The sequence below is a fragment of the Myxine glutinosa genome, unplaced genomic scaffold (genome assembly GCF_964187855.1).
Source record: "Myxine glutinosa unplaced genomic scaffold, kmMyxGlut1.1 SCAFFOLD_2292, whole genome shotgun sequence".
Taxonomy (NCBI): domain Eukaryota; kingdom Metazoa; phylum Chordata; class Myxini; order Myxiniformes; family Myxinidae; genus Myxine; species Myxine glutinosa.
This window is the reverse complement of record NW_027618387.1, coordinates 32,999-60,827: the sequence shown is the minus strand read 5'-3', so window position 1 is coordinate 60,827 and position 27,829 is coordinate 32,999. Positions and strand designations below refer to the sequence as shown.

The 27,829-nt window shown below is 47.0% G+C and overlaps 1 protein-coding gene across 1 annotated transcript; it reads right to left on the bottom strand.

Annotated features, from left to right (window-relative positions):
• On the bottom strand, positions 1 to 27,829 carry LOC137434035 (copine-3). The gene is made up of 8 exons (XM_078769370.1): positions 27,730 to 27,829; positions 18,450 to 18,548; positions 17,913 to 17,987; positions 12,448 to 12,519; positions 6,103 to 6,186; positions 4,745 to 4,834; positions 976 to 1,071; positions 1 to 242 (listed from the first exon to the last, which is right to left on the bottom strand). Exons 2-8 carry the CDS (start codon positions 18,468 to 18,470, stop codon positions 126 to 128), a joined length of 555 nt encoding a protein of 184 aa, XP_078625496.1. The 5' UTR covers positions 18,471 to 18,548; positions 27,730 to 27,829; the 3' UTR covers positions 1 to 125.

Genomic DNA, 27,829 nt, shown 5'->3' with positions numbered 1-27,829 from the left:
TTCTCAAGATGCAACCTCTTTTTTAATCCCAAACCACAAAATAAAAACGCCAAAGCACATCCAAAGAAAATCTAAAGTGTGCATAAACATCAAATAAAACGTAATCAACCACTGGGCATCAATGGTCATGTCTGCAGAACACTGCCATGACTTGCCTTGGCAGACTGGAAGCAGATCTTCCCAGAGTTCTTATAACTCTTTTTCTTCTTCTTCTTTTCAGGGTTGATGCAATCAAGCTGCACCTATATACATAAAAGGTTTCGTGGGTCGGGACAAACAATTGTTAAAATAAAATGTAAATCCAGGTTAAATAATGCAAACCACAAAATCATCGACGGATGAACGAACTTACGTTGATGATACAATCCTATTACCGATACAGTACAAATGTTAAGCATCCTCAGAGAGAGAGAGAGAGAGAGACCCAAGTCAATCTTGAAACCCGTGGCAGTGCGGCCTTCCCATGTAAACCAGTTAGTGCCATGCCTGGAAAGAGCTAAGCAAGCCAAGCAGCAAGCCTGCATGTAATGGAAAAGCAAGAAGAAGAAGAGCCCACAGAAACCATCAACACAGATCTGGCATTGCAATCATAATGTGTTGATGACGGTTACACATTAGTAAAGTCATTGGGTCCCAAACCTGAATTTTGGAGCATGAATTGCAAAACATGCTTAAGTCTCAAATCGAATCCCACTTTCTTGCATCAGAACAACTGCAAATCACTGTAAGCTACGCCATTTTCGAGGCCCCCAAATGATCTCGCTTTGACAGAGAATGGGCCAAACTAAATCACGGGAAAAAAAAATCACAAACCAAAAATCAAATCACATTCCTTTTTGACTTCCCAGTGGCCAATTCATTTGGCGATAATTTTGTTTCCACAGAGATTCTGAATCCATAATGTGAGATTTTGGTACGTCTCCAATTTTCTCAGCAGCAAAGCACCAAATAATAAGATGGAGTTAAAAATCTCACCGCGCCTCGCTCAGCCTCCATCACTGCGATCATCGTTGCCTGAAACTCCCCTATCAGGTCATGTGATCCATCGTCGTCATAGTCACTACAAACAACCTGTGGCCAGATGGAAGGAAGGACAGAAAGGAAGGAAAGAAGAGAAGCAAGGTGGGCCCAAAGCATGAAGACTGTGGGCTCAGAACCTCACCGGGTGCTCTGTTGATTCTAAGAGCTGCAATCCTGTGATCAGGGCCTCCCCGATGAGGTCCACACTTGTGTCTTCATCTAGATCGATGCACGACACCTGTTGGGCAGTGGTGTCGTAACCTGGCAATAACTTCTTTCTAAATTCTCACCGAATACTCAATTAGTTTGATTGATACTCCAATCAAACCGAATGTTGTTCTCGTATTTACTTGTGTTACATTTTCATTTCTTCCTCAATTGCTTATGAGGGCAAGAACAAGTCTTTTAGACCAAGAGAAACCTTATCGTCAGGGGAGCTCCCCCTAGGCCTGAAGAGTTAACAATTTAATAATGGTGGTTTTTCAGGTGAGTAGGGGGTGGGGTATGGTTTGCTTGGTGTCGCAATACGTGCAATTGCCTCATAATGCCTTGATGCTTGGTTTAAATAACTTAAACTTTACTGATTGTTTTTATCATCATCTCCCAGTGTGCTTTTCATAAAGAACAATAAAAGCATCCAATCTTTTTCATGGAAGACAAGTGTAAGCTTGTCAATGAGCCTTAAGCTGGGTATACACTAGGAAGAGGATGGCTAACGTTCTGCATCAGTTTGAAGCTTGCTGCTTGGTATGACAAGGGCAAATCAATGCCATTTCAGCTGCCGATGTGCTGTGATGATAAATAAGTGAGCATGTTATAGTTTTTCAACCGATGAGAAGTTTGTGTTCCAATGAGTCTGGCATTCGTGCATCGCGATATGATCACGACATGGTCCGGTAAGGCCTTTGTGATTCAGTGGCATTCTGCGATAGGGTTTCCCGTCAGGAGGAGCAGATTTGATCATGTGCAGCGAGGTATTCACCAAAGTGGGCATCTTTTTACCATCGATGAAATAAGCTGGAGCACCAGAGGTGTGAGGGCAAAATGTTTGCCAAATGTTAATTATTTAAGATATTGCAGGGAAATTTATTTACTTTTAAAATGTGATCTCCAGTAATACCTCGCTTAGTGCTCAGGATGCATTCCTGGAAAAGAGCGTTGTTGGAAAATGTGCTAAACAGGGTCATGATACCATTATTACCTCCACCACCAAAGGTTTTCACCCCTGTCGGTTTGTCCATCTGTGAACAGGATATCTAAAACAGTTATGGACGGATTCGGCCAAAACTTGGTGGACTGGTTGTGTGTGTGAAGAGAATTTATCGATTCGATTTTGAATATGGATCCGGATCCGGATTTTTTCTTATTTTTGGAGATTTTTCACCATTGAGTGATAGGCCAAAAGGGAAACATAGCATGATATTTCAAAAATTTGTGGATGCATTTTGATAAAACTAGGTGGACGAGTTGGTTAGGTGACAAGAACAAGCGAATCGATTTTGCGTCAGGTTAGAATCCAGATTCGGCCTATCAGTGGGATACAACACGTAAACTGTTCAGCCTGGCGGAGGTTTGCGCTCTATATTGAGTGCTGTTCTAGTTTATAAGGAGATGTGTTCCTGACAGCGTTATTTCTAACATATGAGTGGTATATGAGGGCTTCATTGGGGTATCGGTAGTTGTGCTACTAATAATACAGATGATAAACATAATATTATTTCATAAATAAAAATAATATATATTTTTATTATAACAACTTCAGTAAGTACAGTATTAACAAAATCATAAAATATGTACAAACATCAATAAAAAAAATAATTGCCATCGCTCCAACCCTTCTGCTCCTACAAGTCAGCGATAGGAGACGAGGTGAGAGGAGGCACGTCCTGCTGCAAAACGAAGGTGGGCGCGTTTACTCAGGGAGTGCTGTGTGTAATGGATTTTCTTCATTTTTTAAAAAGTAAAACTTTTTTTCCAGGATAAAGAACTGTCTAGATTTTTGGGCAGGGTAAATTTGTGGCAAGCTGCTCCAAGATGGTGAGAGATAAGGTGACAAATGCTGGCAAAAGGTGGAAACAATTAGCTATATTGAGGACTTCCGAAATATTTCTGCCTGGATGAGCAGAAATATCTCGGAAATCCTCAATATAGCCAATTGTTTATGAGGTTCACCCAACAATGGATGCAGGCCTCAATGACATGAGATCAGGGTCGTTTATCTGGATATATCCTGGGCTCTTGATACAGTCTGGCATCCTACCTTACTCTCCAAACTCTCTCCCTATGGCATACAAGGCCAACTCCACACATGGATTACTGACTTCCTCTACTCTCGTAGCAAACATGTGGCTCTCAATGGAATCCTTTCATCTCCTCTCCGTGTCAAGGCTGGAGTGTCCAAAGGCAGTGTTCTGGGCCCAGTCCTATTCCTGATCTTCATCAATGATGTCTCTGACTCTCTGGAAATCCCCTTTATCTCTTTCTTGATGATTCCACCCTTTGCCATGAAATACCTTATCCATCCTTCAGACAGGCAGGCTGCAGACCTTGGAAAAAAAACCCTCTTTTCAGACCTTGGAAAAAAAATAAATCACAAGTTGGTCAAACACTTGGAATATGTTTTTCAACCCTGACAAATCTCACTCTCCCAAAGGACCACATGGCAAACTCTCCTATTTACTTTCTTCACAATCCTCTTGAGGAAGTTCAGTCATTCAAACTCCTGGGTCTCACTGTATCAGCCATGATCATTCGTGAATCATGATATTGGGCATTCTCTGTCGTACAAAGTCCTTCCTTGGCACACCTGAACTCCTATCCACCTACAAGGCTTTCATCCACAGCTTGATGGAGTACTGCTCTCCCCTCTGGGCTGGCTCCCCTGCCTCACATCTTGCTCAGATTGACGCAATGGAGACCAAGGCATTCCAGATCATTGGAATCTCACATGATACATGATGTAGCTGATTATATGGGCCCATCACCTCGCCATTAGACAGGTCGGTTGTCTCTCCGTCTTTTACCACATCCTTCCTGGTCTTGCACCCTCTAATATTTCCATGCTTTGTACCCCTCCTTATCCCCTCCCTCCCATCCCCCCAGGTTCCTGCAGGGCACACATGGCCCTAACATCTGCAACAACCCTAACCCAATCCCTAACACCATCAACTTCCTTCAGGTGAAACCACCTTAAATCCAGGATCACTGCTCACTTCCATGCATTTGTTCCTCTTTTTCCCACCTGTGGAGCCAGGTTCCACTACCTCTTCAATTTCATTCTCAGCTTCAGGTCTTCAACACAGCTGTCCACCACCATCTCAGATTGCCTCCAATCCAAAACCATGATGTTTTGTACCCTCGTTAACACCCCCTCCACCCCTCACCATTGCCAAGTCCTCCTTCTTCCAAATTTCCAGTTTGATCCCCCTGAGAGTTGCCTTCTGTATCCATCCTGTCCTCCCACTGCATCCATTCCTACCCCCCATCCCACACCCATTGTTGTCCAAGTCTCCCTCTATCTTGGCCTTCAACTCTGCTGTTGGTGTTTCCCCCCTCTTTCTGCTGTTACTTTTCTCCTGTTGCATCGTGATCCATGCAGTGTACTCGTACTAGCTCTTTCACAAGCCTCAAGTATGTATACAACAAAAACCCTGATCAACAATAATCATCTGTTACAACATGTTTGCGGGGTGACAGAAAGATGGCGTCTGCTTTGACATCTCACCTTAATGGTGTTCTCAAGGTTCCCTCCACAGAGACTCTGCATGGAGATGCGAATGGGTTTCCATTTTGGGTTCAAATTGTTCTTCACCACCTTGCAGGAAAGAAAGACAATACACAAACACAGTTTTTACTCCCATTGTGCTAGAAAAACGTTTGAGCTCAATTATTCATTGCAACCGCAAACTTTTCAGTCTTGTCTACAATAGGGTGGTCCAAAAAACATCGATCTCTCCGATTTTGATGCTCTACTGGATTATTGTTAGAAATGGTCTAAAACATTCACCCACCAAATATTTTCGCTCAATTCCATCTAGAAACTCATACACACTTCAATTGAAATATGGCGTTTTTCACCAAATTTGGCTAAATGAGAACAATCCAATAGCAACCTAGGTGGAAAAAGTACATGCACTATTGTACTAAGCCATTTTGTGGTTCATGACTTTTTGCATGCGCTTGCGAGTGTGAAATCATCATGGTCGAAACATGTTTGACAATGCTTGAAACATGTTCATACATGTCTGACTCATGTTTCGACCATGAGGACTTCACAGGGGTATGTACCATCAATGACATTATTTAGGAAAAAAATATTTCTAAAGTCTTTGTAAGTCATTAAAATTGACCAAAATGACAAATTTATATGTTGAGTGTGTATGAGTTTATAGATGACTCAGATGCAAAATATTTTTTGGGTGAATGATTTCGACCATTTCTAACAATAATCCAATAGAGCATCAAAATCCAGATAAAAAAGTGATTTTTTTGCATTTTTGGACCACCCTAGTCTACAATCGCTCCGTTTTCGACTGTTCCATGTATGTTAACAGCAGTTGTACGGAAGTCAATGAAATCCTCCTTGTCATGGTTGTGCAAGAGAAACTTTTGCAGTTATTGCTGGTGGCGCCCACTTACAAATGGCTCAACCTTCATCTCTTCTCGACAATTCCAAAAACGATTTTAAATTACTGCATCAAATTGAATTGATAACAGCAAAATAACGGAATGAATAATAATGGAATATCCAAGTGTGTGTGAGGAACAAATCAAAACGGTTTTCCATGCCTCCAGAAAAAAAAACACAAAATAACATGCTGTTGGACATCTGTTCTTCCAACTGTAAAAATGACATAATTTATTCAGATATGTCCCGAGTGCCCAAGGCTGTACAAATGCGTCGAGGAAAGCCAAACCTAAATCCACGAGACAGCATGTTTTTAAAAAGGGGCTAATGCAAGGCTCGACTCACCTGACCGAGATTCACCTGTACTGAGGGATTATGCATCTAACTATGGTGCTTGGCAAGTCCCCAGTGTTCCTGGATTTATCACCGTTACGTTTGCGCAATCTTTTGCCTACCTCGGTACGATGCACCATTTGCCATTTGTCATCATTTCCCTTTCGATAAAACTCCAAGAAGGGGTCTGACTTGCTCATAAAATCCTGCGGATAGGGAGGAAAAGGAAAATCAAAGGATGAAATAATGATTTAAATAAATGAAAGAACAAAGAAAGAGGAAACGAGGATGTCACTCGGTAGAGCACAAACCTCCACCAGGCTTAACAGTTTATGTTTTGTATCCCACTGATAGGCTGGATCAGGATTCGGACCTGAACGAAAATCGAATCACCTTGTTCTTGTCACGTAATCAACTCATACCCCATGTTTAGTCATAACTCGTCCACAACTTTTTATATACAGTCGTGGCCAAAAATATTGGCACCCTTGCACTTTTTGTCCCCCGTCGCACCGCGGAGCGAAAGGGGGACTATGGTTTTCCCCTCCGTCCGTGTGTCCGTCTGTCCATCCGTCCGTGCGAGCGTGCGTGCGTAAGCGAAGGACGGCATTCGAATTTGGTGTGTGGGTGCAACCCACGTCAAAATCCAAGATGGCCGCCGCCATGTATATCTGACGCCATGTATGTCTGAACCTTGTGAGCTGAATATCTTGAAAAATAAGCGAAGTACCAACTTCTAATCTGGTGTGTGGGTGTATCGAGGCATAAGGAAGAACGCTTTTGAAAATTGAGTCGCCACGTCAAAATCCAAGATGGCCGCCACCATATATATGTCAACCTTGTGAGCGAAATATCTTGAAAAATAAACGAACTACTAACGTCTAATCTGGTGTGGTGGGTGTATCTATGCATAAGGAAGAACGCTATTGAAAATTGGGTAGCCACGTCAAAATCCAAGATGGCCACCGCCATGTATGTCTGAACCTTGTGAGCAGAATATCTTGAAAAATAAGCGAAGTACCAACTTCTAATCTGGTGTTTTGGTGTATCTAGGCATAAGGAAGAACGCTTTTGAAAATTGAGTCGCCACGTCAAAATCCAAGATGGCCGCCACCATATATATGTCTGAACCTTGTGAGCAAAATATCTTGAAAAATAAACGAAGTACCAACTTCTAATCTGGTGTGTGAGTGTATCTGTATCTCGGCATAGGGAAGAACGCTGTTGAAAATTGGGTCGCCACGTCAAAATCGAAGATGGCCACCACCATATATATATATGTCTGAACCTTGTGAGCAGAATATCTTGAAAAATAAACGAAGTACCAACTTCTAATCTGGTGTGTGGGTGTATCTCGGCATAAGGGAGAACGCTATTGAAAATTGGGTCGCCACGTCAAAATCCAAGATGGCCGCCTTGCGTCTTCCACTTTGTCAACTCGCATCACTTCACCGACGGGGGACCTAGGCGTAACGCTTGTTTCAAATAATGCACCATTTCTTCCAGAAAATTGTTGAAATTTAAAAATATTTTGGTATCCACATACATGTATGTATTTCTATGGTTTGCAGTGGAACAAAACAAAAAAGCTGAAAAAATTACTGAATCATAATTTATTCCACACAGAAATCCTAAAATCGCCCGGATAATATTATTGGCACCTTTAAGAAGTTGTTAGAAATAATTAGATTTCAAGCAGGTGACCCTCCTATATTTACTCCCGCCAGGGAGTAATGCATTCGATCGTGTCCGTGTGTGTGTGTGTGTGTGTTCGTGTGTTTGTGAACAAGATATCTGGAAATGTTCTGAACGGATTTGGATGAAAGTTGGTGCGATGATTGCACTTGGGATAAGGAAGAATTGATTATTTTTTGGTGAAGCTCAGGAAATAATTCCGGATCCAGGAAGTTTTTTGGGGAATTTTTTTTTCTGTTTTCCTTTAAAAAACATTTTCTCTGCAATAATTTGACCGATTTTGAGAAAATTTCCAGGAGGGACTCGGTCTGCAGAATATATTAATGGTAATTATGACGTCACAGGGCACGTGGTTCGGCCGCCATATTGTTTGGAGTGAAAAACACTAAAATCCAATTTTCTCCAAAACGCCTGAACAGATTGAGGCCAAACTTTGCAGGCAGAATCGCATACCCATGACGAACAAAAAAGTCAGCGAGCATGACGTCATGCATCACATGGTTTCAGAGTTATGATGTTTTTAAGCACAAACATTTAAAACTTAGCTCCTCCCTCATTTGTGATCCAATCGAGGGGAAACTTCACAAATCTGTTCAGCATATCAGTCTACTAAAATTCCCTTTTGGAATTTGCGATAGGTCACGTGGTTTTGCAGATATCGTTAATTAAACGCAAATAATAAAAACATTTATATCTCTTGAACCACTTCATTGATCGACGTGAAACTTCATACTGTATTAGAAGTCATGAAGAGTAACAGGTGTGCAAAATTTGAAGATGATTGGATGTATGGTCTGGAAGCTGGAAGTTGTTATTCCGCGAAGAAGAAGAGTCTTCGACTGTGGACGATTAATTTATTTATCACATGTACAGACTTGCGGGCATCGTTTGACACAATGTCCCGGGTTAATTTGAACCTCAAATAAAATTATAATTCCAGATTTGTCAATGGCTGAGGTATATTAACAAACGAATAAAACAGATTTGGCAAAATTCCAACTTTTTTTAAAAAGATCGCATATTCACCGAGGGTTGTGAGAGGCTGAAGAAGAAGAAACCTCACATGGGCTTCGCAGACCAAAAAATAATTCTGGCTCTGTGATTTTCAGGTTTATTTATCTATATATCTACATATCTGGGCAGTGTCTGTTGTCACTGAACTACTCCCTGAAACTTTTGTTTCCGTGGTTGTGAAGTGTTTTTAATAACGTGGTGGTGGTTTTGAATCATGTGGTGGTGAGGTATTTTGAATTATGTGGTGGTTAGGTGTAAAATGACGTGGTGGTGAGGTGCTTTTAAATCACGTGGCTGTGAGGTGTTTTTAATTTCGTGTTTCGTGGCTGTGAAGTGTTTTTAATTTCGTGTTTTGTAGCCGAGGTGTTTTTGATCATATGTGTATATATATATATATCTGTGCAGTGTCTGTCTTGTGTTGTCACTGAACTACTCCCTCAAACTTTTGTGAAATCGTACTATTCCAACTTGACCCACGACGGGAGTATGCGCTCTACTGAGTGGCGTTCTAGTTTGGAATTGAATTCACCTGTGGTGAGTTGCAGGTGCCTGCAATATAAAATCACTCATTCATCCTGTTTAAATAGAGAAAAGGAGTCATTCTGCTGTTTTGTGTCACTGTGTGTACCGCAATGAGCATGGAGAAAAGAAAGAAAAACAGAATTGTCTGAGGAGGTCAGACAAGATTGTAGCCAAGCATGGACAATCTGAAGGTGACAAGTCCATCTCCAGAGACCTTGATGTTCCTGTGTCCACCATATGCAATGTTATCAGGAAGTTTAAGGCCCATGGCACTGTATCCAACCTCCCTGGATGTGGCCACAAGAGAAAACTTGACCGAAGATTGCAGCGAAGGATTGTTTGAATAGTGGAGAAAGCACCTCGATCAACTGCCAAACATTCAAGCTGACCTTCAGACACAAAGTACGACAGTATCAACTCGCACCATCCGTCGCCAACTCAATGAAAGGGGGTTCTGTGGTAGGAGACCCAGGAGGACCCCACTGCTGAGAGAGAGAGAGAGAGACATAAGAGAGCCTGACTGGAATTTTCCAAAACACACCTGAACAAGCCAAAATCCTTTTGGGAGAATGTCCTGTGGACAGATAAGACCAAATTAGAGCTTTTTGGTAAAGCACATTCATCTTTATGTTTACAGAAAACAAAATGAAGCCTTCAAAGAAAAGAACACCTTCCCTACAGTCAAACATGGAGGAGGTTCAGTGATGTTTTGGGGTTGCTGTGCTGCCTCTGGCACTGGGTGCCTTGAATGTGTGCATGGCATCATGAAATCAGGAGATTACCAGGCATTTTGGAGCGCAATGTTGACCCCAGTGTCAGAAAGGTGGGTCTCCGTCGAAGGTCATGGGTCTTGCAGCAGGACAATGACCCCAAACACACTTCAAAAAGCACCCAGGAATGGTTCAAGACAAAACGCTGGACTGTTCTGAAGTGGCCAGCAATGAGTCCAGATCTAAATCCCATTGAACACCTGTGGGGAGATCTGTAAACAGAAGTTGGGAGAAGGCACCGTTCAAATCTGGGAGAACTGGAGCAGTTTGCACAAGAAGTGTGGGCCAAACTGCCAGTAGAGAGGTGTAGGGAGCTCATGCATGGCTGTAGGAAGTGCTTGACTGCAGTTATTTTGTCCAAAGGCTATGCTACCAAATATTAGGTCGAGGGTGTCAATAAATTGTCATTACCATTTATTTTTATTTCCTGATTGAAAAGGATATATTAAGTTCTGAATCAACAACAAAGGTTCTGTAATATTAACAGTGAAATAAAGAATTGTGTAGACCAAATACTTTTGTCAATTTCAACATATTGTTACGTTTGTGGGGGTAGGGATACTTTAGGCCAGGTAGAGTGTATAGCTTAGTGTGCTCTGACTGTCGCGAAGAAGAAGAACCACCTTGATTTACTATAAGTAGGGATCTGGTAGACCGTGTGTTCGGATTAAGTGTATCTTCCTCCCCATTACGAGGAGTGGGGTATGTTAATTAGCTCAGGGATTATGAGTAATTATCCCTTGTATGTCGGTACCTCTAATTTATTTCCTATGTCCTTTTTGGCACCACACCATAGACACATAGCCAAGCCACGCAATCGCCCACATTTAAACTCACTAATTAAAAAACTAACCGGAAGTCATGCATCAAGCCCTACCGCTGACAACCCCAACTTGGGAAGCGCACAGGACGGGCAGGCCGAGGCCACGCCCCGAGGAGCCATGATTGGGTGGGAGTTGATTGACAGGAGGACGGGTAAGAAGCGACTCGCTGATTGGCTAAGCACCCCAGATGACGTCAGAGCCTGGACGATAAAGAAACGAGCTGGCGGACATTTTCTCTCGCTTCTTCTTGGCTTGACGCACTAGCGGACATTCTCTCTTCCCTTCTCCTTGGCTCCTCGCTCTGACCGACCTTTATCGCTCTCGTGTGCCTTGTCCTACCAAAGACAATAGCGAACGGTCACGATTCCCTCTTGCGTATTCTCGCCCTGAACCTCGTACAAACGGTGGCATTGTACTCTCGGGCTCAAGGAAGCAATTGGACCGGCCGTGTCCCGAGATCTTGCAGAGGCACAACCGCAACCAGGAACTGCGGTTTTCCGTGCGAAGGACGGGTGGATGAGCATGGTGGAGAAGAGCGGGCTGCATGTCTGCTGTTCGCTTCACGCAGGAGGCCCACTTCGCACCAACGGGCACGGCCTAGTGAAACGAGGGCAGACTGAGGCCTACTCGCGCCAACGAACAAGCGCACTTTCCCGCCAAGAACTGAGCCACGTCCAGACTGCGCGCCCGGGGCCTGGAAGAGTCCTGACGAGACGCACCGGTCGAGTCGAGCTAAGTGCAATTGAATAACCAGACACATTTATTTGCAGTTATTTTATCCTTTGTGTTCGGGTCTGTTAAGGAGCGCTCCAATTTGGGAATTTATTATTATTTGACCGTGTTTTATTTTGTTGCCGGCATTTCTTAATAAAGCCGGCATTTTCTTGCACATTTCAAACTCGGCTCGGTTTGAGTTGATTTATTGTAGGTTTGAGGACTGCCGGTGGGATCCGTGATGGTAAGCACTCTGGTTTCTCCCCCTCCCTCTTGTTTACCCACGTGTATTCTCCGCCATTTGAACTGAACGCCTCGGAGTAACAGCTCGTTTGGTCATCCGTGCTACCCTAAGGTGCTCACCAAGGGTAGTCACGCGACAATATTTTCAGAGAAAAGTGCGAGTTATTTGAAAAAAGTGCAAGGGTGCCAATATTTTTGGCCACGACTGTGTATCACTTTTGGCCCGATCTTTCAATGGTGAAGAATCACTTTTAAAAACTAAATAATTCTCGTAAACGAATCCATATTCAGATCTTCACCAAAATCGAATCAATTCTTCCTTGTCACAAACCCAACCTGTCCACCAAGTTTCATCCAAATTCGTCCACAACTTTATGAGATATCTTGCTCACAGACAAACTTAGATGGGTGGAAACACAACCTCCATCCACATTCGGTGGCGAAGGTAATACATTTCCCTTCAAAAGCTTCCAAAATTATGTACAGCACACGTGACTAGTATCCTCATTAAACATGTGAATGGTGCAGTTTTGCCTGCTCGCTTACATGCATATTAGAATATAGATAGAAAAAAAAAGTTTCAGCCGAGAGTCAAACAAGAGGGGGAGAGAAAATTATGGGTGAAAGTGAAAGTGATTGCATGTTATGTGAATACATCCAACGCGATGGCACGGCATTTATAAACCTTTTTGTCGAGGTTTGACGCTTCTGCCTCCAATATCACCACTCTATTGTCTTTTATCTCCTCTGCAAAAGCCTGGCAGATTGAAGAGGGACAGAGGAGGGGGGGGGGACGAGATAAAAAATAACAAATGTAGCTAAGCTTCAGGAAGCCGTGTACAATACTGTACAGAGATTTGCAATCGATCTTCTTCATATATTCTTTAATGGCCTCAATTATTTCCACATTCCTGTGGGGTCGGCCGGGGAAAGTTTTCGACCCAAGTCTTTCATGAACTGGCTGGCCAGGCCTGACGTTCATGTGGCAGGAGTTTGACATTTGTTCAGTGTGCCGGCGATACAGCCACCATTCATGCACTCAGCACTGCCTGGCAGGTCTTCAAACTTACGTCCTTCCAATCGACGGCACAAACATTGATGCATCACCTAACATGCGAAACGCCAGGGTGACCGTTTATAGCTGGGTCGAGATTCCAACAAAGGTTGGACAGCTCAGTGTGATTTGTACCCCACGCATGTGAAGTGAAAACTGGAGTTAAGCAATTGGTTCACTTTGTCAGTCTGTCTGTCTACAGAAGTCAGTTTATGATCGACAAACTATTAGAGGCGTCGATATAGAAACGCACTTTGAAAAAGTATCTCATTCAGGGAAGCTCAAGCTCCAGCCATCGTAATGAATGCAGATTTGAGAAACAAAATCATATCCAGTCACAAAATTGTGCGCGTCAACATACAGCTTTGGAGTAAGAATAAAAGCCATCAGATTCATGGCTTCCTGTTCAGAACCTCAAAATATTGATTGCGTGAATGGCATGAATTAATGAAATTGTGCCCAAGTCCTTCATATCCTTCTATGTGACATATAGTTATTTGTGATGTCAGCAGTGAAGTAAACAGAAGGTTCCTCTGTTAACAGTAGCCTTATTTTCTATGGTGCGAAAGTGATGCAGAGTTTTATAGTCACCATACAACAACACAACACAACATGCATTTTAAAGGCCATTTTCCCTGCTAGAGCGCTGGTTAGCCTTGCGGTCCCCATGACAATCTTCTCCATTTTGCCCTATTTTCTGCATCTCTCCTTGTTAACCCCCTTGCCCGCATTTCTTCTTCCACCATCTTTAGCCAAGTCTTTCTCGGTCTTCCCCGTCTTCTACTTCCTTCTACATTCATTTCCATCACTCTTCTCAACCAGTCACTTTCATCCTTCCTCAACACATGACCAAACCATCTCAACCTGTTCCTCTTCACCGCATCAATCACAGGCTCTATTCCCATCATCTTTCGCAATTCATCATTTGTCTTCCTCTCTCTCAACGATACTCCGCACATCCGTCGAACCATTCGCATTTCCACCCTTTCCAACCTTCGTTGCTGCTCTATGTTCATTACCCATGTCTCGCTCCCATAAATCATAACACTTCTCACACATGCAGCATACACCTTTCCCTTCAGCTTCAACGACACTCCCCTCATAATCAGCACGCCACTCAATTCCCGAAACTTCTTCCATGCACATCTCACTCGAGCAACCGTTGCCGAGTCTGATCCACCTTCTCCATTCAGCATGTCTCCGAGGTAGCAAAATGTTTTCACACCTTCCAGCTTCACGCCGTCTCCAAGATCCAACTCAACATTTCCTCCATCTGCAGCTCCATCTGTGCACACCTTACATTTGAATGTAGCTGCCACACTGGTTAATGACCCTCTCAGGCCACTACATTTTTGATGAACCCACTCAGCGCACATTGTACACTGAATGGAGTTCACTCCGACACCCTTCCTACACACAGCACAGGGCCACTTCCCAGTTCTTTCCACCTCACCACATGCTTTACCACTTGCCATCATCTTCGTCTTTCCGATATTCACCTTCAGACCTTTTGTCTCCATACATTCCTTCCACGTGGTCATCTTTTCCTTCAGTCCATCCATACTTTCCACAATCAACACCAGATCATCTGCATACAACAACTACCATGGTAAACCCTCCTTTACGTTCTGAGCCAGCACCTCCATCACAGCTACAAATAGTAGTGGACTTAGTACCGACCCCTGATGCACTCCCACCTTCACCTCAAACTCACCACTGTTCCCGTCCTTCGTCCTTACAGCTGTGCGCGCTCTTTTGTACATTGCCATCACTACTCTGATCAACCATTCCTCCACTCCTAACTTCCTCAATGCCCATGTCAATACTTTGCGTGGAACCCGATCGAATGCTTTCTCCAGATCAACAAACCCAAGAAACAACTTCTTCCTCTTCTCCATGTACTTCTCCTGCAACTGCCTCACAATGAAAAGCGCGTCTGTCATTCCTCTTCCTGGCATGAATCCAAACTGCATTTCGTCGATCTTCACTTTCTTCCTTATCCTCCTCTCCAACACCCTTTCCAGTACCTTCATTCCATGTTCCAATAACTTTATCGCTCAGTACGAGCCACACTCCAGAGGGTCACCTTTCCCCTTGTATAGAGGGACGAGGGTACTCAGTTCCCAATCCACTGGAATGCGGCCTTCTTTCACCACCAGATTATAGATCTCTGTCATTCTCTTCACACCCCAACTTCCTGCTGCCTTCAACATATCTCCCACAACTCCCGTCGGCCCTCCCGCTTCTCTACCCTTCATTGCTTTTATCGCTTCCTCAACTTCCTTCTCAGTTATCTTCTCTGCCGGTCCTAAAACTGGGTTACTCTCTATGTAGCCATCCCATTCATTCTCTGTATTCAACAGCATTTCCATATATCTTTTCCATCTTCCTTTAATTCCATCTGGGTTGACAACGATTTGTCCCACTTCATCCTTCAAGCAACTCACCCCCATCACATCACACCTCTCTTTCGCTATCTGCTTTGCAATCCTGAATACTGCTTTCTGACCCTCTTCCGAATCCAAGCGTTCTCCAAACATTTTCCTACATGCCTCCTGCGCCTTTGCTACCTCTTTCTTTGCAGCCTTCCTGGCTGCCTTATAACTTTCATGCTCTGCTGTTTCTGCTCCCGTACCCTTCGCCTTCTGCCACTCCTTGAACTTCTTCGTCTTCTCGTCAATCCTCTTTCCAACTTCATCATCCCACCACCATGTTTCCGAGTGCCTCGGTGGTCCTTTTGTCCATCCACATACCTCACCAACGGCTCCCAACAGACTAGCTTTCATTGACATCCAACCACTTTCAAGCTCAACCACATCATCCTCGACCCTACTCAGCCTCTCTTTTAATGCCTCCCTTACCGTCACCTCTTTCAACCTCCACACCTTCATTCTCGGTTGGTACTTCACCCGCCGAGCTCTCCTCGCACCTTTCATCCTTACGTCGCAGACAACCAAGTGGTGCTGTGAAACAGCCTCCTCCCCCGGGATCACCTTTGTGTCCCGGAGGTGCCCCCTATCTCGCCTACGCACCATCAGGTAGTCAACGGTTGTCGTTGACCCACCTGACGTGTATGTAACAAGCTTATTATCCTCTTTCTGGAACTGAGTATTACAAATCAACAAATCAGCTCCATCAGCAAACTCCAAAATCCTTTCACCTTCTCCATTTCTCACACCATATCCGTAACCCCCATGAACTCCGTCAAAACCATCCATACTCCTTCCCACATGTCCATTTAGGTCTCCTCCTACCACAACAACTTCCTCATCTTTCACATTTTCCATCAGCTTCTCTATCGCACACCAGAACTTGTCCTTCTCTTCATCGCTTCGACCAACCTGCGGAGCATATCCCGAGATGACGTTCACCAAGAGCTTTCCAATCATAATTTTCACCATCATCAACCTATCACTCACTCTAGTCACACTCACCACACTGTCTACAAACTCCTCAGAAAACAGGACACCAACACCATTCACGCCCTCCGGGCACCCTTGCCACACAAACTTGTATTTCTGTCCCTGCCTACCCTTCACCATTCTCACACCACTTCCCTTCCATCTCGTCTCTTGCACACAACATATGTACATTGTCCACTCTTCTTCTGACCAATACTTCCACCACTTCTCCTGATCTCCCTGTCATTGTCCCTACATTCCATGTCCCAAACCTCAGAAACTGATCTCCACTTCGGGCTGTACCCTGCCCACATGTAGTTGTAATTGTCATGGTTCTCTTTTTGAGGCAATGTTTTTATGGCCGGATGCCCTTCCTGACACCAACCCTCTTAGTCTCCTCTTACGACACGCAGGGATACGGCGTACCTATTTTTATCCAGGGTACGTGACTTGTGAGTCACGTGACTTGTGAGTTGGTGACTCGTGAGTCACCATACAGAAAAGAAAAGCAGCTGATGTCATGTGACGTCACTTGGCACTTTTCCGATTTACATTCATCTTGATAAACCAATTTTGAAATGCGACAAATAAGATTCTGCCCATTGGTAGGAGTCTGCCGATTGGCAGACGTCTGGCACATCAGCTCTATTTATCTCGTTTTTTTTTTATCATCCATAAAACCACAAAAGGTCAATCATAAGTCAATAATAACAGCAACAATTAAAAGTACTGCTACACAGAACTCAGACACCAAAAACAGGGAGAATGCAAAACTATTTGTATCTACAGTAAATGCTAGTATACAATATATGTCCATTCCTATTTTACTCAATGTAACTAAGATTGTTCAAATTTTCTGCAATAAATCCAATATGAAGCCAACGATACGCATCATCACCTTCAGGTTTATTCACCTGTCGTGGTGCATATCCCTTAATCATTCAGTGCACACGGTCAAAGACACCTTCCTATCCATCAAATTGAAGAATACGTATGTGGTGCTCGTCTGGTCACATACTGTCCCAATCAAACAAATAAAAAAATACTTTTCAATGCGAATGTTATTCTTTCTTGAAGGATACCAGCTCAGGTGGACATAAATAAATGAGTGTGTTGATACATCTGTGTAAAATTAATTAAATAAAGAGCCACGGTTCCCTTGAATGACAGCGGATCAAGGATCTCACCAACACACAAAAGGTGCTGCTCTAACTCGGTTAAAATGCCGGATCAACGAAAAGCTCTGAAGTCTACTCCCAGGCCTGGTTGCCCATTCTCTACAACATTCTTTCCCCTGATGTCCAAAGACAAACAAGAACTACCTGTGAGTACTAATGAACTTAATTTGACCCACACACACATCCACATATACGAAGACCTCCACAGTCGAAATCCTGTAAGCCTTACTGGACCACCGTACCCAGTCTCGTTAATACCGATGACAAGGAGTAGTGGGAAAGTACAAGACACAGCCTTGGGGTACTCCAGCCTTGACAGGGAGAGGACATGGGAGGATCCCGTAAAGAGATACACTTTTGCAACTTTGATCGAAGAAATGCTGGACGCTGATCCAGTCGGAGTCTTTCACTTTGTCTCACATATCTATGATAGTATCTGAGAGATGATTGGGACATGACACCAAACAAACAACCAAAGGATCTATATTGTGCCGATTTTGAGGAAGAAATCCCATACCGTGATGACTCCCTTCCCAGCTGGCTTGCCGTTCTTCAGGAGAAGAGGACGCATTAGTTTTTTGCTGGAAACAATCTGGGCATCATTCAAACACAAAGCAAATCATATCAACATTGGGCACATGGCAATTCCAATGCCTTGTGTCAAATAATCAAAATCCAATAATTACATCACTAACGCAGTTTTTACAAAGACAAGTTATTCAGACTAAATCCGAAGTTTCGAGAGCTGAATATATGGCAACAGAAGTTAGTCTGTATGAACACAGTATAACAATCATTCACTTGAAGTTGCTGAAAAACATTGGGGGTAATCAGAAACTCTAAAAGAACAGTGCATGCCACAGAGACAATAGTCTGATGTTGTTAAGCAGTGAAATGCAATGCGGTTGCCATGGATGAGAGTATATCATAACAATATTGCACAAGCAAGTAGCTACTGTCATATATTCTTAATCAAATTCATGTTTCCAGAGGAAAAACATTTTGGCCATCATGAAATAGCAGTCACACAAAGACGGCAAGAAGTTTAAGGTACCTGGCCTAGTGTGCACTCCATTGCCCCCAGGAAGTCGTCATCTTTGAGATTCACAGTCTTGTTATCAATGTCGTAAAGTGCAAGACGCACTTTCTGGACCTGCAGATTGCACAAGCAATTTAAAATTCATCAACGTTTTCTCTTTTGAATGCAGCATAAATACAATTATTTGGTAAATAAAATTGAAATTGAACTAGCTGTCGATAAAAACTCAATATAGGGTAGTTGGGAGAGCAGAAAAACAAATAAAAGGTTTTCCCCGTTTGCAGTCAAGGCTGCCTGTAGAAACGCTGTAGTGACGACATTTCATGGAGACTGGAGGGGGAGCACTGAAGGCATTCACTGCACTCAAGTTGCTGCAATGGGTACAGGCGGGTGCTCAAAGTGCATAAAGTGTCATGGTGGCTACAGAAGGGAGTGAGACAGCGCTGAAGTGAAGTAATTGTGCACTCTCCTTCCAATCCTCTCGCTCCCCCCTTTTCCTCCGCTGCCACCACCCCAACCCTCTCCTCCTTCGTGAGACAATCACCCACTCTCTCTTCCGTGTGTGTGTGTGTGTGATGTGTGTGCCGTTGATCGTTATCTCTATATGTGGGTGTCAGAAGGTGGAATGAAGCATCCACCCCCATTTCAGTAAGGGATCATGATTCATGGACCAGTTTGTGAAGTTTTCTTGTTGTCAAAGTTTTAAGTTTTGTTCCGTGGTGTCTTTTGGGGATAGTCACCGAGACCCGGACAGCTTCCAACTGTAGTTTGTTTGTATTCATTTTCCCGGGGGTGTCTTTTAAGATCCCCATAAGGTTCTTCGTCATCATTCTCGTTGCTCCAATAATCACTGGTACAGTTTCGGTGATCTTCAGCTTCCTATATTTTTTCACTTCATTTTTGAGGTCCTGGTATTTGGTCATTTTCTTGAGTTCTGCCTTGTTTAAGCCAAAATCGCTGGGTACTGATATCTCAATCAGCAATGCTGTTTTTTCCTTTTTGTTCCTGAGTACAATGTCAGAACGCAATGCTTTGTTTTCTATGTTCATGCTCGATGGAATCATCAGGTTGTACGTGAGCATGACGTTGAAGGAGCGACGCTCCAACGCGAGTCGAAAGAAGTGACGCGACCAAAGACGGAATTCGTCCGAGTTGCTTTATTGAAACAAAACAGCTCAGGTATTCTGACAAAAGCCCGTTTATCGGGCAGCAATATATATACACATTTATGTCGGGAAGTTTGCCCGGCAAAAGCTATACCGGGCATGCCCGGGTGTCAAGGGCGAGCCTTGGAAAGGCGAGTCTGGACCTGCCCGGGCGTGTTTGGCTGCGGCCTGGCAAGTCGAGGCTGGGCATGCCCGGGCGCTCTGGACGAGCACTGGAAAGGCGAGAGCGGGCATGCCCGGACGCTCTGGGCGAGCCCTGGAAAGGCGATAGCGGGCATGCCCGGACGCTCTGGGCGAGCCCTGGAAAGGCGAGAGTGGTAATGCCCGGGAAAGACGAGACCGGGCGTGTCCGGGAGGTCCGGGCGCGCCCGGGAACAGTGAGTCCGGGCATGCCCGGGAGAGGCGCGTCTGGCCGTGTTCTGGCCGGTGCAAGGCGATTGTGTGCATCCAGCGGTAACCGCTACACACGCCCCTCCAGAATCGACCTGCACCGGCAGGGTCAATTTAAGGGGGGTCCGGATGACCCGGCCGAAGCGACCCCTGGAGGGTCGTGGGGAGGGGTCCGACGTGGTGGTGGGTGGTCGAGCAGGGGGAACTGTGGACGGGAGGCGGCCTCGCCGCGGAGGAAGGGCCAACCGTGGTGGTCGGTCGACGTCCATGTGCGCCGGTTTGAGGCGGTCCACAGAGATCCGGTCCGACCGGCCGCCAACGTCGACGACAAAGGACTTGTCGCCCCGTCGCAGGACCAGGAAGGGCCCGTCGTACGGCGGCCGGAGTGGCCCCCGGTGCGCGTCATGACGCACAAAGACGTACTCCGCTGTGCGAAGCGCCGGGGGGACGTAGGACTGGGGGCCACCGTGGCGGGACGTTGGCACGGGGGCAAATCGGCGGGCGGCCTCCTGGAGGTCCGAGCGCTGGTGTGCGGCGGACCAGGGACTGGTAGCGTCGGGCACGAACTCGCCCGGGACGCGGAGCGGCTGGCCGTAGACGAGCTCGGCGGCGGACGCCCGGAGGTCCTCCTTGGGGGCCGTGCGGAGGCCCAAAAGGACCCACGGCAGCCGGTCGGTCCAACCGTCGTCCTGAAGGCCGGCCATGAGTGCGGCCTTCATGGAGTGGTGAAACCGCTCGCACAACCCGTTGGCTTGGGGGTGGTAGGCCGTGGTGCGGTGCAGCGTGACCCCCAATGAGCGGGCGACCGCGCCCCAAAGTTCGGACATGAACTGTGGGCCGCGGTCGGACGAGATGTCTGCCGGTGCGCCGAAGCGCGCGACCCAGGTGGCGATGAACGCCTGCGCCACGTCGGCGGTGGTGGTGGAGGTGAGGGGCACGGCCTCCAGCCACCTGGTGGTCCTGTCCACCATGGTGAGCAGGTGGGTGAACCCCCGCAATGGGGGCAGGGGACCCACCAGGTCCACGTGGACGTGGTCGAAATGCCGTGCAGGCACGGTGAAAGGTGCCAGCGGGGCCTGGGTGTGGCGGTGGACCTTGGCCCGCTGGCAGGCCGTGCAGGCGTTGGTCCAGTCGCGGACGTTCCATCGAAGGCTGTGCCAGACGAAACGTGCCGACACCAGCTTCTGAGAAGCTTTCCGGCCCGGGTGAGAAAGGCCGTGGATGGAGGCGAAGATGCGGCGCTGCCAGGAAACGGGCACGATGGGGCGAGGCTGGCCCTGGGAGACGTCGCAGAGCAGGACGGTGCCCGCGAAGGGGATGTCGGCAAGGCGGAGGCCCGTGTCCGCCGCCCGGAGGGCCTGCACCGAGGTGTCGGTGGTCTGGTCGGCCGCCATGAGCGCGAAGTCCACGCCGAGGTGGACCGCGTTCGCGCTGGCCCGAGAAAGACAGTCGGCCACAGCTTTGTCTTTGCCGGCGACGTGCCGGATGTCCGTGGTGAATTCCGACACGGCGGAGAGGTGGCGCTGCTGGCGGGCCGACCACGGCTCCGTGACTTTGGCCATTGCGTAGACCAACGGCTTGTGGTCGACGAAAGCCGTGAACGGGCGGCCCTCCAGGAGGTGTCGGAAATGGCGAACGGCCAGGAATAGACCGAGCAGCTCGCGGTCGAACGTGCTGTATTTTAACTCGTTCGGCCGGAGCTGCCGGCTGAAAAAAGCGAGTGGCTGCCAAACCCCGTCCACCCATTGTTCATGGACGGCGCCCACCGCGTAGTTGGAGGCGTCCGTAGTGAGGGCGATGGGCGCGTTGAGCACCGGGTGAGGCAGCAGCGTTGCGTCGGCGAGGGCCCGTTTTGCGCTCGCGAAGGCCGCGTCCATGGCCGCGGACCAAACGATGTCATGCTTGGCCGGCTTGCCCCGGAGGGCCTCGTAAAGGGGCCGCATGAGCTGAGCAGCGCGGGGCACGAATCGGTGATAAAAATTCACCATGCCGAGGAACTCTTGTAGGGCCTTGATGGAACGGGGACGCGGGAACGTGGTGATGGCCTCGACCTTGGTCGGCAGCGGCACGGCCTCGGTCTTGGTGATGCGGTGGCCCAAAAAGTCAACGGTCGTCGTGCCGAAGTGGCATTTGGCCGGGTTGACAATTAAGCCGTGCTCGCTGAGGCGACCGAACAGTGTTCGGAGGTGGAGGAGGTGCTCGGCGCGGGACGTGCTGGCGACGAGGATGTCGTCCAGATAGATGAAAAGAAATGGCAGGTCGCGCAGCACGCCGTCCATTAAGCGCAGGAACGCCTGGGCCGCGTTCTTGAGGCCAAACGGCATCCTCAAAAATTCGAACAGGCCGAACGGCGTGATGACGGCCGTCTTCGGGACGTCGGCCGCCCGGACAGGTACCTGGTGGTATCCCCGTATCAGGTCAATTTTGGAAAATATGACCCGTCCCGCCAAACGGGCGGAAAAGTCCTGGGTACCTGTCGGGGGTGGTAGCGTCGTTGAGGCGACGGTAGTCGCCACACGGGCACCATCCGCCCCCCGGCTTTGGCACGATGTGCAGTGGTGAGGCCCACGCGCTATTGGAGCGCCGCACGATGCCGAGGTGCTCCAACGCGTCGAACTCGGCCTTTGCCACGGCGAGCTTGGCCGGGTCGAGGCGGCGGGCCCTGGCGTAGACCGGCGGGCCCATAGTGGGTATGTGGTGCTCGATCCCATGCCGCACTGCGACGGCCGAAAACGTCGGCCGTGTGAGGGCCGGGAATTCCGCGAGCAGGCGAGCGAACTCGTTCGCCGTCGGGAGGGCGCACGCCAGTTCGGTCGGCGCGGAGCTGCTCATCGTGCACGCCAGGGAGCTGAAGGTCTCGGCGTTGACAAGGCGACGACGTTTGACGTCGACCAGCAGCCCGTGCGCGCAGAGGAAGTCGGCGCCCAGCAAAGCCATGGGGACGCAGGCGGTCACAAAGGTCCACTGAAAGCGCTGGCTGCCGAAGCAGAGGGTGACGTTGCGCAGGCCGAAAGTGCGTATGGCCGAGCCATTAGCAGCGACCAAAGAGGGGCCGCAAACGGCGTCCCGCCTTTCCTGCTCGGAGGCGGGTATGACGCTCAGTTGGGCGCCGGTGTCACAAAGGAAACGCCGCCCGGACGCTTTGTCCCGAATAAAAAGCAAGTTGCCCGAGTGGCCGGCGCTCATGGCTAGGAATGAACGCCGGCCCGGCCGTTTCCCGACTTGCCGAAAGTACACGGGGGTCGGCACGTCCGAGCCTTGTGTCCGAACCTGGCGTGGTAATAACACCATGCCTGGTCAGGTGGAGGCCCCGGCCGTCGTGTCGGAAGCGGTCGGTGCGGCGTGGCGGCCGCCAGTTTCACCGGCAGTTCGGCCTCCAACCGCGCAGGGCGCTCGGGCGTCGCCTCGGACGGCGGCAGGCTCCAGGTAGCCACGCCGATGTGTTGGCCCGCCGAGGAGATCTTATCGGCCTCCCTGGCGAGGGCGCGGGGATCGGTGATCGACGTGCCAGCCAGGGCGAGGCGTACCGGGTGAGACAGCTGGCGAAGGAACAACTCGCGGAACAGAAAATCCGGAGAGTGCTCACCGAGCAACGAGAGCATATAGTCCATGCGCTCGGACGGGCGCGTGTCGCCGAGCTCGGGCAGGTCGAGCAGGCGCCGTGCGCGTGCCGCCGGTGAGAGGGCAAAAGCGTCGAGGAGGAGCGTCTTCAGCGCGTCATACTTGTCGGCAGCCGGCGGGTGCTCGAGGAGGCTCAGGGCGCGGGCCGCGGTGGCGGCACCGAGCGCTGCCACGACTTGGTGGAAGCGGGTGTCGTCCGCGGTGATGCCTCGCAGGGCGAACTGGGAGTCCGCCTGGGCGAACCAAACAGCCGCGTGAGCCTCCCAGAAGGAAGGCAGTTTAAGAGTCACTGCCGTGTCCATGTCGGTAGGTCACCAGTGAAGGAGCGGCGCTCCAACGCGAGTCGAAAGAAGTGACACGACCAAAGACGGAATTCGTCCGAGTTGCTTTATTGAAACAAAACAGCTCAGGTATTCTGACAAAAGCCCGTTTATCGGGCAGCAATATATATACACATTTATGTCGGGAAGTTTGCCCGGCAAAAGCTATACCGGGCATGCCCGGGTGTCAAGGGCGAGCCTTGGAAAGGCGAGTCTGGACCTGCCCGGGCGTGTTTGGCTGCGGCCTGGCAAGTCGAGGCTGGGCGTGCCCGGGCGCTCTGGACGAGCACTGGAAAGGCGAGAGCGGGCATGCCCGGACGCTCTGGGCGAGCCCTGGAAAGGCGATAGCGGGCATGCCCGGACGCTCTGGGCGAGCCCTGGAAAGGCGATAGCGGGCATGCCCGGACGCTCTGGGCGAGCCCTGGAAAGGCGATAGCGGGCATGCCCGGACGCTCTGGGCGAGCCCTGGAAAGGCGAGCGCGGTAATGCCTGGGAAAGACGAGACCGGGCGTGCCCGGGAGGTTCGGGCGTGCCCGGGAACAGTGAGTCCGGGCATGCCCGGGAGAGGCGCGTCTGGCCGTGTTCTGGCCGGTGCAAGGCGATTGTGTGCATCCAGCGGTAACCGCTACAACGTCCTCATTTTCAATGATTGCCCTTGGTCCGTGTTTCCCTGAGTTTTCTGGGACTGGGATATTGAATGTTTTGCAGATATGTCAATGAATCACTTTATATACTTTATTGTGCTGTTGTGTGTAAAGTTGTTCTGATAATAGTTTTTTGCATCCCCAGAGCAGGTGACCAATACTTTCTGTTTCTGTCTTGCAGAATCTACACTTGTCCATCTGGCTCAGTCCCACCATCTTTTTAAATCCATTGGTGTAGTGTCCTTGATCTTGGGCATTTATTATGACTAGGGCGTGCCCGTACGTGGGTGCAAAAAAACATGCGTGCAAACAACAACAACAAAAAAAAACTTTGAAACCACGTGGCAGTAACGACCACAGAACCACCCCCTCTATTTACATGAAATGGTTTGGTCCATTCGCAAAGCCAAAGCGAACGGCTTGCGAGTACGGTAGAACCCCCCCCCCCCCCTCTATTTACATGAAATGGTTTGGTCCATTCGCAAAGCCAAAGCGAACGGCTTGCGAGTACGGTGACCATACCTTGGGAACCACTTGTCCGATTAATTTCAAACCTTGAAAAGGCACATCCTCGGGTCCCCAGCAATATACCTGGCAAGTTTCAAGTATATCGGACCCGTGGTTGTCGAGAAACAGCGGTCACAGACAAACACACAGACACACACACATACACACACACATACACACAGAGATTACTGGAATTATAGATAGATTAGTCCACCATCCCAGTTGAGCTGACCTCTTCTTAGCCATTCCAATGAGCCATCTTTGTCTATCCTCACTCTGTCCAATTCTTTTTTGTATTCTCCTGCTCTTTTGTCATTCTTCCAGTTGTTGTTCTTTGCAAGGTGTGTGTGTGTGTGTGTGTGTGTGTGTGTGTGTGTGTGTGTGTGTGTGTGTATGTGTGTGTGTGTACTCTCTCTCCCCTCTCCATCTCCGTCTCCCTCTCTCCTCCCCTCTGCCCGACCCCTACCTCTATTCCCAGTGCAACCCAAGACCAATGGTTAGTAAAGGTGTTGGGGAAAAGTCTGAATTAAATTCACAACAGATGACTTAATAAAATCCAACTTGTTGGCTATACAGTAAACCCTTAAAGGTCCACAGAACCAGAAATTCATATTTGGTTTAATGAACAAATATGGCTTCACTTAACACTTAACCATTGTTTGTTTCTTGAATAAATATCTTGAAACTAAGATTTTAGTGTTTTTTGGTGTCTTTGTACTCTCGATTGCCCCCGCCCCCCAAAAACGCGATGGGATTACATCATTTTCACATGACCTGCTATGTCTTCTTCAGAACACTTTTGCTTCCGGACTGTGTTTACGTGTGGCCTACATATGCTTTATACATGGAAACACCGTAAGTGTTTGTGTGTATCTTTGTCTGTGCAGGCCATAACTTTTTTCACCATTTGAGCGATTGTCATCAAATTTTCAAAAAAGTTTTATTATGAGAATATGAAGGCAAATTAATAATCTTGCCAAAAGGTCAAAGGTGAGCGTCACCTGAAATCATCAATTTTCATCCAAATGACCTGAAATTTCAATTTGCCATTTGAGTTTTGTCATCAAATGTACAACAAAACTTTATTATGAGAATATGGGGAAGTCAAATTAATAATTTTGTCAAAAGGACAAAGGTCAGCATCACACAAAATCATCAGCATTCATGCAATTGACCTGACATTTTAAGAATTTGCATACTGGGTCGCTGAATTGCTTCACCAATCAAGAACTAGAAGCTGATTGTTTTTTTTAGATCAAAGGGTCAAAGGTCAAGGTTACATAAAATCATACATTTTCATCCAATTGACTTGAAATTTGACAGGGTTTGCATATTGGGTCACTGAAGCATATTGGTTTTGAGGTAATCAGGTCAAGTTCGCCTAAATTGTCAATTTTTTATATTTTTAAGCTGTTTTGTTTAGCATAAGGAAGAAGTCTGAATACTAAGCCAACGTGGACGGGCTTTGCATTTTCAGATGCTTTCTAGTTTTAATTGTGATGTTCTTATTTTTAGCTGCCGCCCATATTTTCTCAAAGTCCAAAAACCTAACATCCTTTTTTCCATACTTGGTTTTAACTATTGCGGTTTTAACTATCGCACTATTTTCCAGGAACAGAATCCCCATGATATTTAAGGGTTTTCTTTACGTAAAACTTACCCTGCATGACCCAAGGGTCATATTTATAGTCTTAATGGAATTATCATAACACACAAAACTAGAATGTCTCTCAGTAGAGTGCATACCTCTGCCTCGGCTGAACAGTTTCTGTTTTGATCACAATGATAAATCGGATCTGCATCTGGATATTTTTTTTTTTTTTTTTTTTTTTTTTTTAATACTGTTTTTGGCCTGATCTCTCAATGGTGAAAAATCACTTTAAAATTATTGTATCCGGATCCGGATCTTCACCAAAATCTAATCAATTCATCCTTGTAACACACTCAAACTGTCCACCAAAATTCGTCTTAATCCGTTGATAACGTTTTGAAAATATTCTGCTCACAGACAAACAGGAGTGAATACATAAAATCCATCCATCTTCGGTAGCGGAGGTAATAGATGACGTCATTTTACAAATTATCTCAATTATGAAACCAGTGTTAATGTGGAGATGCCCATCTGTTATTTAGCCTCTAGCAAGATATGAATAGTTTAAACACAAAAACGTGACAATAAGTTTCAAACAGCCAGACACTGCTTCCTCTTCTTAAATAATTTTCACTTACAGTTTTCATCATCACCTCTTTATGGTTGTGTACTATCATCCACACCATGCACTTTAACACGTGCTCTTCTTCTCCCAACTCCCTTTACCTCTTCGTTACAATTGGACATCAATTAGATAAGCATTCAATCATCATTATATGTTTCTGGTATGTTATATGTTCCCTGGACATTTATGAAATAAATGATAAAAAACTGGAAAAAATGCAATATTGCTTTCAGAGAATTGTTTACAGTGTATGTCTGAATCCTGCGCTGTTTTTCATAATTTTGAGAACTTAACACGGTATTATAAGCCTTCCATGAATCATAAGCAAAGTAATAAAACCCCTTCAGTGAATGTATGCTGCACATGTTCTACATAATTTGCAAGTGAACAAAAGACAAGTTTCAAAAAGATGTTAACGGACTCGTCATCACCTGCTCAAAGAAGTAATCTATATTGAAGTGTTTGGCGAAGCTTGGACTTTGGCAATTTTTGACTCGCTCGGTGCGGTCAGCCTGAAAACAAGAAATGCAT

What these genes read in the sequence shown, in the direction of transcription:
- LOC137434035 (XM_078769370.1), bottom strand. Translation starts at nt 18,470, where the DNA reads ATGGAGTGCACACTAGGCCAG. An exon ending in TGGAGTGCACACTAGGCCAG is followed by an intron (nt 17,988 to 18,449) that starts GTACCTTAAACT and finishes AATGATGCCCAG; the next exon opens with ATTGTTTCCAGCAAAAAACT. An exon ending in ACCTTGAGAACACCATTAAG is followed by an intron (nt 1,072 to 4,744) that starts GTGAGATGTCAA and finishes ATCTGGCCACAG; the next exon opens with GTTGTTTGTAGTGACTATGA.